This window comes from Macaca mulatta, chromosome 1 (genome assembly GCF_049350105.2).
Source record: "Macaca mulatta isolate MMU2019108-1 chromosome 1, T2T-MMU8v2.0, whole genome shotgun sequence".
Lineage (NCBI taxonomy): Eukaryota > Metazoa > Chordata > Mammalia > Primates > Cercopithecidae > Macaca > Macaca mulatta.
The window spans coordinates 104,539,388-104,552,500 of NC_133406.1; the positions used below are offsets into that span (position 1 = coordinate 104,539,388).

Consider the following 13,113-nt stretch of genomic DNA (forward strand, 5'->3'; position numbering starts at 1 on the left):
CATTAAGTATACTAATGGGGAAACAAAGCTGCCTATGTTTTCTGCTGGAATATAGGGGCAGGTCAGGGGTCCAAGAAAGCACCACCAAAAACTTGAGGAAAGTAACACTCTTTCCAGAGCCTTCACAGAGGAAGCGGGGCTGGGGAGGGCACTGGCTTACTGGCGTTCTGTCCTGACAGCTTCAGCTCCAGCTCTTGCACCTGCTTGACCAGCAGGGAGATGTGCTGGAGCATGTCCTTGTTCTGCAGCAAAAGCTGGTGCACGCGAGCCTGGGCCTCCAGCCGCGCCGCAGCCTCAGCAGCCAACTGGTCCTTCAGCAAGTGTACCTGCAGAATAGAGGCAGCAGCAGAGAAGACAGGACAGAGAGAAGAGAGGGACGTGAATGCACATGAGAGTCGCTGGCAGACAGCCGGGACCATAGATGCCCTCCACATTCAGTTCAAGAAGAAGCCCTTCACGGGCAGAATGGGCATCTGGGCTTATCATTCCAGAGGAGGAGCCGGAAGGAGTGGGTTCACTGACCCTGTGAAGCTGTGTGTCCCAAGGGAGGGCCATGATGTATCACTAAGGTACCACTCTGGGCCCCATACCAAGGGCAAGAAGCAGGAAAGAGCCATCGACCCCCAGCCCCCACCACATACACACATACACACACATACACACGCACAGTGCTCCATCCCTGCTTAGAGAACTCCTTCTGCACCTAGTATGGCATATGCCATGTTGGAGGTGGAAGGGGACACACTCTTTTCTCTTTTTTTTTTTTTTTTGAGATGGAGTCTCACGCTGTTGCCCAGGCTGGAGTGCAGTGGCGCGATCTCGGCTCACTGCAAGCTCCGCCTCCCGGGTTCCTGCCATTCTCCTGCCTCAGCCTCCTGAGTAGCTGGGACTACAGGCGCCCGCCACCGCGCCCGGCTAATTTTTTGTATTTTTAGTAGAGACGGGGTTTCACTGTGGTCTCGATCTCCTGACCTTGTGATCCGCCCGCCTCGGCCTCCCAAAGTGCTGGGATTACAGGCTTGAGCCACCGCGCCCGGCCGGAAGGGGGCACACTCTTTTCTCATCCCGTCTTCTAAAAAACAAAACCAAAACTGATCTATTGACCCACTGGCTGAGAACAGTGTCACAACGAAGCCCATATAATCTTTCTCCCTCCCCCACTCACCCAAAAGTAGTGAGAAATAGGAAGCACTACACATGGCTTTTTAAATTAGTGATGCAGCTGTCATCTAGCCACTCTGTAGGTGGCAGCTTCTTTCCCTGTCTTCCCTTTTTATTTGCCATGGCAGACATCTAGGACCCTGATTCATACCACATACCACCAGGACCACCTGGTAGGGGTTAAACATTTGCTGACTGACTCATGAGAGGGCCTCCTCCAACCAGCCCAGAAGGGCTGAGGTGAACAGTTTGTGGCACCCTCATCAATTTCCAACGTTCTCATGGCAGAGCAGCCAGCAGCGATGCATTCAGCATGCTTGAGGCCCAGTGGTGTCAACATCTCTGTTCTTGGTGAGCAATCTTTATGTGGAGATGAAACTCAGTGGGAGGAGACAGGGGCAACCAGACCAGGACCCTGGTTTGAAGAAACTGAGTTAGAAGGCCAATACTAGTGTTCACACATATGTGATTCTTGTGCAAAGAAGTGAATAAAGGGTTCTCCAGGGAGGGTTTCAGAAAGCCCCCGAAGAAAGGGAACTAATGAATTTTTATGGCCTGAATCAATGTAGCTTATGGGGAAAAGGGTGTTCTTGTACCAAAACCATGGTGTGGGTAAAGACAGAGCCAGGTGACTGGGGGCAGGAGAGGTGTGACGAGGATGCAGGAAGATGGATGGGGAGTCGAAAGCATTAGCTGATTCTCTTGCTCAGAAAACAAATGCTCAAATTTCTGAAGAGGAGTTTGCTCTGAAGAGAGTCACATTTTTTTTAGGGAGTAAAGGGCAGTACTAATCTCACAGTTGGCCACCCCTGGCCAAGTGACCTGCTGGCCCAGGGCATGCCCCTCCCAGCAACCAGCACTCAGAGAATTACACTTGTGGATGCAGTGGCTGCCTCCCTCTTGCCCAGATTGGAGGCCCTGACCTTGCCATTGACCCTGTTTCTAATTGAGTGGAGGCATAGGGGCATAATGCCTAAGGAATTTAAAGTAAATCTGTCCTCCATAAAGCTGCTAAGGACAGAAGATATTTTGGTCAAGAAGTCAGACTCATTTTTTTGTCTCATATTAATTGAGAAAGATCTGGGGAGGGGTGAGAACAGGTGTGATACAGTGAAATACATGTTTGGTCTTCATCCCTGTTTCCTGACATATAGCTCCCCAAACCATGAGATATCCAGAGTGGTAAGAAAGTTTTTTGTATGCTTATTAGATGATTAGTGGTTGGGGAACCCCTGGAAGCTTCAGGATGGGGGCTGGTCACAGGAAAGACCAAGGTATGATTAGAGGGTTGGGACTTTTCAGTCCCACGCCCTAACCTCCAGGAGGGGAGGGGCTAAAAGTTAAACTAATCATCAATGGCCAGTGATGTAATCAATCATGCCTACATAATAAAGCCTCCATTAAAAACTCAAAAGGACTGGATTGGGGGAGCTGCCAGGTTGAACATTTGGAGGTTCCTGGAGGGTGGCGCACCTGGGGAGGGCATGGGAGCTCTAGCTGCCCTTCTATGCATGTCTTCCATCTGGTGTTCATTGGTATCCCTTATAATATCCTTTAAAGTAAACCAGTAAATGTAGGTGTTTCCCTGAGTTCTGTGAGTTGCTCTAGCAAATCAGTTGAGTCCAAGAAGAGGGTAGAGGGAACACCAATTTATAGCCAATTGGTCAGAGGTGTAGGTGACAAACTATTACTTGTAATTGGTATCTGAAATGGGGGAAAGTCTTGCAGGATTGAGCCCTCAAACTGTAGGATCTGATGCTGTTTCCAGGTCGATAGTATCAGAATCAAACTGAGTTAGAGGACACTGCGTGTCCTCTGCAGAACTGCTTGCTTGCTTGGTGTGTGGGGAAAAGTCCCATACATTTGGTCACAGAAATATGTTGTGACAGTATAGCAGGAAGAAACTGAGTTTGTTTCTTCCTACATCCACTCAACAGGGAAAGAAATGTCAATAATATTTTAATCTGGATGTCAGACGATGGGTGGCTATTAAGGTTTTCTCCTCCTTGGAAAGGGAGGCATGGAGAAATTTCAGCTTGGGATCCCCCAAATCTATTTGGTTCTAAGGAACAGGACAACTGCTGTGGGAAGCCCACAGATAAGCCTCAGAGAAGGGTAAGCTTAATCTTGCGCTTATGAGTACCGTTACTTATCCCAACAAAGAATGTCATCGAAAGGAACCTACTGAGCAAATAAAATTACTAAATTATTCATCTTCCATTTTCTTTGGAACCAAACCAGAGAGAAATGTGGAACAAAGTTTTTTGGTGATTATAAACAAAGAAAGTAGAGAATCCTGCAAATCTCTAACTGGCACTTATTGAGGGCTCTCTGCACACATACTGCAGTGTCAGTTTCTTTCTTTTTTCTTTTTTTTTTTTGAGACTCACTCTGTCACACAGGCCGGAGTGCAGTGGTGCGATCTCAGCTCACTGCAACCTCTGCCTCCTGGGTTCAAGCAATTTTCCTGCCTCATCCTCCCAAATAGCTGGAATTACCAGTGCCTGCCACCACACCTGGCTAATTTTTGTATTTTTAGTAGAGACGGGGTTTCCCCATGTTGGCTGGGCTGGTCTTGAACTCCTGACCTCAAGTGATCCACCTGCCTTGGCCTCCCAAAGTGCTGGGATTACAGATGTGAGTCACTGCACCCAGACCAGAGTCAGTTTCCTGCTTCCCAATCTGAACATCCCAACAGGACAGGCCATTCAAATGCACCAGACCAGGAGCTGGAGTGCTTGTCTGTTGGGTACTCCCTAGGCAACTGTAGATAACTCACTCCTCTCCAGACCTCAGTTTCTCCATCTGTCAACCAAGAGGACTGACTTGAGGATCAGACAGTTGATAATTCCACATCCAGGTTGACATCGTGGTCAGTACTAGAGGGAATTTATTAATGGCTCAGTTCCCCACTGTGAAGTCAGAGAATTAGAATTGAGGGTGAAGGAAGAGTCCCCTCTTACAGAAGCCAGGAAAAAACTTGAAAGCTTGTTTTGCAGGTACCCAAGTACCAATGGTGGAGTACCAGCAATACCTAAAAGAAGACCCTTGAATTAATTGCTTCCCATCGCAGATCCACTGGCACTAAGTGCCATGAGAAAATGCTCCTTTTACCAGATTAAATGGGCATTTTACCTCTGTAAAACCAGTTATACTATTTCAGGTATTTTCAAGCCCTGCAACTATGTGAGCACTCGCTATTGCCACTGCCTGAGCCAGCACTAATGAGCCCTCTGCTTCTGCAGCTGTCAAAAGTGGTACTGGGCATAAGGCTCAAACCCCATGCTGTGGCAGGCTGTGCTGCAGGAGAGCCCAAATCAGGCCACACTGAGACAAAATGGCCTGGACTTCTTTTAACTTTGAGGCGCAGTGTTTTATAACTATGTAGGCTTGAACTTGAAGCACTGAAATGAGGCAGCGTTATGTGAAGCCTTGGTTTGGGCAGTCTGCTACAGCCCTCTGTGCTTTGTTTCCCCATTCATACAACAGGGGCAGAGACCACCACCTCCTACCCACCAGATGCGATGTTTTTTGGATTTAGCACGCTTTTCTTTCAAAGAATTAAACCCCTTTCATAAAAGTAGACCATATTTCTTTCTGGAAAGGTACAAATTAGTGTCTCCTTTGCAGAAGTGTGTTGTCTTTGGCAATGAATATTGTACTTACATACTAAGTTAGTGATGTGGCACAGAGTGATGTGACACTAAGGCCATGCCTGGAGTGCCAGGGCTCAGATGTCCAGCTCTGCACTCTGGCCTCATCATGACACACAAAAGTTCAGCCCTGCACCCTCCAGCTCTACACTGCTTCCCCAGACTCTGAAACCCACCCTCAACCCACCCAGCCACACCAGACCATTGGCCCCCTCACTCTCCAGCTTACTTGCCTGGACTCCAGCTCCTCCATCAGAAGTGAGGGCAGGGCCAGGCTGAAGTTAGGGAGTAGCAAGCACATGGAAATGGCAGTGGAGAGAACCAGAGCAATTTGCCCCCCCACACACTGGACACAGAAGCAGAGGCAGGTGCCGCTGACTCAACATGCACATGGCAGGGACTTGGGCAGTGCACACCAGGGTTCTGGGGACTGGGAGAAGCCACAGGGACAGATGCTAAATAGAGGGCCTCGGGTGGGGATGCGGAGTTTTGTTAGCACTGTTCCTCTAACTACAGCATACATGATTGCGAAGCATAAATAACCAATTCCTTGTTCCTGAACAAGCGGAAGTGGCAGCAGGTAGAGGAGAAATCTTTAAATAGCAATACTGAACTGTACTAACACTTTCCTCATGAACAAGGCCGGGAATTGGCAAACTGTGAACAGACCTGGCCTACTTAACTCTTGCCGATCAGCCACAGTGCCCAGATCAGTTCTGAGACTATGTCGGCCCAGCCCACGGCCATGCAGGTGCCAGCTACATCCCAGCTTCGATTTGAGGCTTAGCTATACTCTCATTCACACCCTTGAACTTCTGGTCCACCTAAAAGCAGGAAGCTAGTGCAGCCAGGCAAGCCTCATGCTGGGTTGGAAGAGTGGTCAGAGGGACTTGGGTATTCACTATTTACACACTGAGGTCTAACCTGGAAATACTTAAGAGTCAGCTGAATACCACCTTTGCCCATATACCTTTAAGGTCAGGGCGGGCCCCTTCGAGACCAGCTCAGAACTAATTTAGGGTGAGGCTGGGAGAGGTCTTGCGGTCTTAAACCAAATCAGGACACTGTGAAGGAGACCTAAGCCTGGTCCCCATGGCAACAGCAGAACTAGACTGGCCTGTGGAAAGAAATGGGAGGTGGGGGTGGGGGAACATAAATAGTGCAACAAGTGACCTCAAGGGTACATTTGTCTGCAAGAAACTGTCTTTATCCTGAGATTTTTACCCAGGAACAACACAGGAGGATTTGGATGCTCTCCGAGAAAACTATTCCCACCTGAAAGGCTGAGGTCACAGTTTTACTCATTGGAATTCTGGGTACTGCTGGTAGTTTAATAAAGACAGACAGAAGCCTTGCAGTTTGGTGGCAACAGAGTTTGACAGAACAAGTAAGAGCTGACCTCGTGCTGGAAACTGAAATCAGCCCCACCGGTGCAGAGAAACCAAGCTTGCCCTACTTGGTCTATTTCAAATGTGTGAAAGACACCAAGACACCTATTAGTCCAGCTACATCTTACATAATTGCTTTTACCCAAGGATATAGACACTAATAAAAAGCCCTTGGATTAAACACTACAAAGAAAGTGGAAGAAAGAGCAGTGTGAAGAGAAACCTCTAACTGAAGGTCAGTTTAGGACCAAATCCATCTGCAGGACAGGGGAGCTGAAAGCCAGCTGAAAGGTACAATATCCCTGCTAAGCTCCTGGACAGCAAAAGCAAGATGCGAACAGAAAGAAGGTAGTCAGAGACAGATAGGCATGGCAGACAGAGGTACAGGAGTATGTTCAAGAACCTATCAGATGACCCCAAGGTCCTGTCCTATCTGACGATTTTGGTAGCCTAAGACTCTCCCTAAAGTCATCTCACCACTGTGGGACACAGACGCACTACAGTGGCGTTTTGATCACCACACTGCTTGTGCAGAGAGTCAAGCAGGGCAACTATATTCAACAGATTCCAAGTGAGTGAGAGGCTAAGGGTGCTCAGCCTGTGGACATGTCTAGAACTGAGAGAGGCTCATGAAGCAAATCCCTAATACCACACTCTTTCCTTCCCCTAGATTCATTGTCTTCTAGGAGAGACGCAATTAAAACAGGGCCAGGGCAGGATTTTCCCATGGAGACTGACCCTTGATTCTATATCAGAAAACCACTCTTAGGGTTTCATCCTGACTGTGGTAGACCTGTGATAAGCTACATGTCTTGTTGCTTTGTAGACTGAATGCTTCCTTCCACCACCACAACACTCTTGTGTGGATTATACATTTGCAAATAGTTTCTCTCTAGTACTCGGCAGTGACTTCAAATTCAAATGCCTCCTTGATAAAATCATATCATGAATATGCATCAAGCCCACTCCTACATAAATAATAATTACTTGGTAATTGATACGCTACAAATAAAAGTATTATGATCTGTATTCAATGGGAAACTTGTGGAAATGAAATGAGTCTGAGAATGGACCCGTGCTGGAGTGCTTAGTCTTTGTGCTCCTGCCAGCCGTCACGCTAGGGAGAGGATTCTCAGACTGCCATGCCATCAATAATGATAGGAGATGGATTCTTTTATTTGACAAAGAGAAATGATTTTTTTCTCCAAATATAAGAAGCCATTAATGACATTCCCCCTCTCTGTTGCTGTTTTGAACACCTGCAAATCCTCCTAGCATCACAAGATATCCTTCTGTTTCATGGTAAGACTTTTTTAAAAGACTCCAATAACTTGAGAGCTGTGTCCCATTGACTCTACTCTCCTGAAACCCGGATGTAAAAGTCATCCATGAGCCTCGCACCTCAGGCCCAGGTCAGGAGACCGTGTTACAAGTAGGTCTTCTTCAAACCCTGAGTCATAGCAGATCCTGTCATGGCCAGGTCGCCGTGTGCCTCCTCAAGGTGGAAAGGTGGAAAGGATATCTCTGTCTGAATGATTCAGTCCACTCAAGAGCCAGGACAAGAGTAAGCAGAAGACATAACAGAGAGCAATAAGTGCTCCCTGGAGAAGTCCGCTCCCCGCCATTCTAGAATGCAGAAAACCTAAGTGGTCAACAGTCTGGTCAAGCAAATTTAGAATGTTGATGCAGGCTGCCTTTCCAGATCCTTTACCAATTCTCTCAAGCCCCAACTGCCCCCTCTCCTAAGATCTTCATGTACTCATCAGGCCCTGACCCTGGCTCTCGCCTCAGGATTCAGCCTTAGGTATGAATGAATGTCTTCACCATTCCCTGAGTGACCGTGGTAGAGAGGAAGCTCAGACGCCTAAGTCCCAAGGAAGATGTGGACTACAGCGCCCTCTATAGAAAGCAAACAGGAGGAATCCCTGCTGAAAGCAGCAAGGGAAATCAGCTCACCCTCCCCTACAATGTAGCAGCAGCCCAACAAGTTTTTTGGGGCACAAACACCACCTTGATTCTGAGATCTAAGTCAATTCTTTTCATTACGGCTCAAATAATATACCTAAATTCCTGTAAGTTAAACCCTACAATAATGAATTCCAATCAAATACTGCCTGGAATAAGTAGATCATAATGGAGACTGGGAAACTTATTATAGACATGGAGACTGGGATGCTAGGGGTAGTAGTCTTTTTACAACAGTGTTTGACACAAATTCATACTTTCAGCTGTTTTAAGAGTGGTATCATAAAGCCACAACTGTTCTGACTCCAAAGGCATCACTTTCCCGCCCCAAACATCAGGAAAATAAGGCAGGAAAGGAAGGGTGGAATTGTGTGCATCTTTTCCCTTGGTCAGTTCAAGTCATTAACAACATTCAGCCAAGCCAGCCAAGCCCAGCTCAGAGCAGGGGATACATAGGAAACCAAAATGTGCCTCTCCATTTCAACTGCATCCCCCATCTATCCCGCTCCCGCTCCCCAACAAGCAATGATTCAATAGCATGAGCAATTCCTTATGACTCCCTAGATTTTAAACCTGTCCTGAGCCCCTCGCTAGGGAAGGTGCATCAAGCCCATGAGAGTGGAGCCTGCGAAGTAGGGAGGAGGCTGAGGAGAACCTGGGCCACAGCCACTTGCGTCTGCTGCTGCTGCTGCTGGAGGAGCTGCTGGAGGAGTTGCATCTGGTGGTGAGTGGACAGCGGTGTCTCTGTGCCCAGGCCTGGAGGCTTCGAGGAAGAAGAAGGGAGCAGCATCCTGGGTGAGGCTGTCAGCATGGGCTCCTGGGGGTGCGAAACCTGGAGCGGAAGGAGAAGACAGGACATGACAAATGGCAGAAGCCATCTTGAGGGGCCTCCCTCTCTTTGGCATGCACTTGGGAGGAGTAAATTGGTGCATTTACAACCCATAAGCTGACAGCACTGCATCTTCAATGAAAATGGGAGTAGAGGCCCAGGAAGGAAATGGTGTAGCTGCCTGGGCTGATACCACACAGTCAAAAAATCGTATGGGGACACCTCGGTAACTGACCCTGCATGATGGGAGACTGATGGCTGATACTGCTCCATCTCTTGCCCACCACTTTCAATGATACCCTGTCACTGAGTTCCTTGAGGTTCTAGACTTAGAAGAATCTATTTTAGAAAAACATAGCTTCCGTCCACCCTACCATGATAACAGGAAGGAGACAGCTTCAATCCTCTACTCCGCTGTGTCCTTAGGGCTCCCTCCTCCAGGGTCTGAGATGTTCCTTCTCCCTTGTTGGGAGAAGTTTGGAGTTGGGTCCTGGAAGAAGGGGCCAGGTGAGGGGGCTACCTCCTGCCCTCCACTGCCTCTGGTGAGAACCATCAACAAAGAAGTCTGGATCCTAAAATACATAATGATCTGGAGAGATCCTGTTAGATGAAAGAAGTTCCTGTGTCCTTCCCTCCTTTCCTTCTGTCTCCCTCTCCTGTGGACATTTTTACCAAGATGGCTTCTACGATTCATAGAGTTCAATGGCAGGGAAAGGCATTTTGTTCCAGGCAGTTCTGCTGTGGGGACTTCTTCAGACACACACAAGGAAGGCCCCCAGTGACACAGGGTTATTTCCACTTGTAGAGGACAAACTGGTTCCAAAGGAAACCCCAGGCAGACAATTTAGAACCGAACTGCCCTCCAAACCTCCACGTGAGATAAGACATGAATGTTGAAGAAAGAGAGGTGCCATGATATAAACTGCCTGGGAATCTAAGGGTAGAGCTATTGGTCAGTAATTTTGCTTCTGGGTTTAAAATATTTTTAATTAGGTTTGGCTTCAGGTTGGAATTTGGTCTCAAGTTCTTAGTTTCTTAATTGGATCACATTAGGAAACCCCAGAAGCCACAGTCATCTCACCTATATGATGTTAGGTTGGAGCTGATGATGACTAAGGTGGTCTTTCAGTTTCTAACATTCAGTGGGCCAATTTCCAGACTCCATAGTGATATCTACAGGAATTACCAAAGCTACACCACCACTACTACAGGCAGAGGGGGCCCAAACTGACTTTGCTCTATCAGCTAAGCCACAGGGGAGTCTGTATGTGTGTGTGTGTGTGTGTGTGTGTGTGTGTGTGTGTGCGCGCGTGTGTGTGCCAGAGTGAGCCTTGCAAAATACTGTGCAAAGATGAGATGCTGTTAAGGGAAGCGGGTGCCAGGGAGTAGGAGATCAAATATTGGTGGGATTTGGGGAGGGCAATGTGTGTCAGGAATCAGCTCCATGGCATCCTGGCCTGCAGCAGCATCTAGTGTCCAGACCCTCTGGAAGTCAGACCCTCTGAAAGGCAGTGAAGCGTGCTCTGGCACCGCCACTGTGCCATGGAGTGTCTCACTCGGAAGATGAGCCGGCAGGGGCTAGGAAGCGACTGATGACCTGAGGGCACACGTGTGCAGATCACACAGATGAGCCATCTCCTGCCTACCTTGGAGCCTGTGTGGGACCCTCCTTCCTTCCCTACGGCATCTAGATCAGTCACTCCTCGGCTGAATTCCAGGACGTCATTCCCTGGGAGTGGGACCTCCACCGCGTCGATGTCCGTCTCCTCCGCAGTGGCCGTGGAGGCCCTCTCGGCTCCAGTGAGCTGGCGGCCTGCAGGGACAACACGGGAGGGAGGGGAGAGAATGAAAACACCAAGAACAAAGTCCTCCTTTCCTAACACTTGAGCTTTCAGGCATGTCGAGCCTAGGGATGCCACTGGCTTTCACACATCTTTTCACTCAAGTACCTTAAAGTGCATTTCTAGCCCAGTAAGATGTTCTCATCTTAGGATCTGTTCAAAGTCCAGAAACAAAAGCGGTACTTCCTCCAGCCTGGATGTAAAAGTTTTGCCAAGTACACAGGCCTATATTGACAGGGTACACTGGAAGAAGGGGATGCTGGTCATCTCCATGTCATTGCAGCTCAGGAACGGAAGCAGCCAAGGGAAAGAGCCCTGGTCTGGGGGTCCAGAAATGAGGAGGTTGGGCTTCTAATGAACTGCTGGACAAGAAGCAAATCACTTCACTCTCTGGGCTCTGTTTCTTCAACGACAGAATTAGAGGCTCAGTTAGATGGACAGGTAGGGTTCCATGACTGAGGAATAAGGCAGGGAGATGTGAGGCTGCATTTTAACACATTATCAATCTCCCAGCCCTCAGAGCCTGATCCTCTCACCAAGAGCAGAAGCCAGGAAGAGGCCTGCAGGAAGTGGCACAGGGAGGAGGAGAGAGATGGGGTGGCTGCTTTTCCACGCTTCCTTATCCAATTTTTCCACTTCCCACATTTCTTCCTTTCCACTGAAGACAATGGCCATGCCTTTATTTAATATTTAAACACAGGCACAGCATACTGCTTCATACCAGTGTATGAAAGGCCTGCTATTTCTTATTTATCTTCCTTCCTTGATCCTATTTCTGGGATTCTATAAAAACATCTGGCAACTCCTGGGCATTTCATAGGAAATATTTTCATTTTCTATATTTGCAATAAGGTTAATTACTGCTGTCTTTAAATAAGATTTTTCATGAGTTTTCAGAGACCACGCACCAATTATAAAATGGAACAGGTGGCTGTAAAGCAGGAGATACAGAGCTGATGCCCCAGTGCTGAAGCTAGCCCAGGTAAGCGGGCCTCGGTCATTTGAGTGCCTGCCTTGTAGAACAAATTGTTCTAACAAGTTTTCCTATGCAAACCTACACGAGTCATCAAGGGAAACAAGCCTGGCATGTAGAAAGTAAACAGTGGGCTTGGTTTTCTTCCTGGCTACTCCAGGAGCTGAGGAGACAATCCTATGGAGGGCTGCAAAGGTGTTTAACAGAAAAGATGGTTCTGACTGCAGCTAATGGGGGCAGGGAAGGGGAAGCTCTTCTGCCCCTTGGTCAGTCAGTAGGTGGGGAGCACTGGAAGCAGCCTGCTTTCTACCACACCCTGCACCTGGAAGTGACCATCTTGATGGTTGGGGGCTTAGCCTGAGAGATAGAGGGTTGGTAGGTAGGTGTGCTGGGAACTAAGCATTTGGTTCTCCATGCCTGTACAGGATAAAGCAGGGTGAAATTTCCGTTAGTGATCAGGAGAAGCTGGGCTCCTGCAGTGCTCTGTGCACTTAGCACATGATATTGGATGTGCCTGGCCATCAATCTTCCCTTATAGACTTGAGGCCAGGCTGTGTCTCATCCATGTTTCCTAAAAATGTTTCCCTGGCACAGAGAAAGTGTTCCATAAATACTGACAAAGGAAGTAGTGTAGTGACAGGGTAGCAAAACAGGAGAACAGGCTGCAGGAGAAGGCTGCTTATCTACTTCCCATCCCTGGAGATCCTAATAACGAGAACTAAGAAGCCCCAGACACAGAAGGTTTGGACAGGGCCTCTCCAGAAGCCCAGGTGGAATCAGAAAATCTCTCAGGTTTGGCCAGGCGCGGGGGCGGGGCAGAGAGGGACAGAGGCAGGAAGTCCACTACATGTCAGGCAATGCAAGTGGGAGGGACCTGACCAGGAAGAGTCAGCATCTTATCTTGAGGGACTAGAAAGCAGGTAATATCAAAACATTTTCATCCTTTTAAAATTTCACTCTAGATATAGTATGGAGGATAGATCCAGAAGGAATGAGAGAAAGCAATACTCTAAGTGGAAAATATGAGGGCTTCAGTGAAGACAATGGCAATAACATGGAGAAGAGACGGATTTGAAGATCTTTAGGGGGCAGAAATCACAGGTCTTGCTTGGCTGTGGTGGGGGTGGGGGTGGGGATATGTGCAGGATGAGTTTTAAAATATCTGATTCGGGTGACTGAGTGGAGAATGGCATCCTATAGGAAAAATCCAGAAGAAGCAGGATTGCAGGTAAGAGAATGAGTTCAGTTTTAAACCTGTTGACATTGTAAGAGTCTGTGTAACAGTCAAGTAGAGATACCTATT

General features: G+C 48.0%; 1 protein-coding gene across 3 annotated transcripts in view; it reads right to left on the reverse strand.

The window, feature by feature from the left end:
• The window catches only part of NOS1AP (nitric oxide synthase 1 adaptor protein), a 304,488-nt gene that overhangs the window by 4,775 nt on the left and 286,600 nt on the right, over positions 1 to 13,113 (reverse strand). For 2 of the 3 annotated variants that reach the window (XM_077997522.1, NM_001164764.3), the window contains 3 exon segments: positions 10,643 to 10,809; positions 8,823 to 8,999; positions 161 to 326 (listed from right to left, as the gene is read on the reverse strand). In XM_077997522.1, the coding sequence (XP_077853648.1) occupies positions 161 to 326; positions 8,823 to 8,999; positions 10,643 to 10,809 (510 nt within the window). 3 annotated transcript variants of the gene reach the window in all.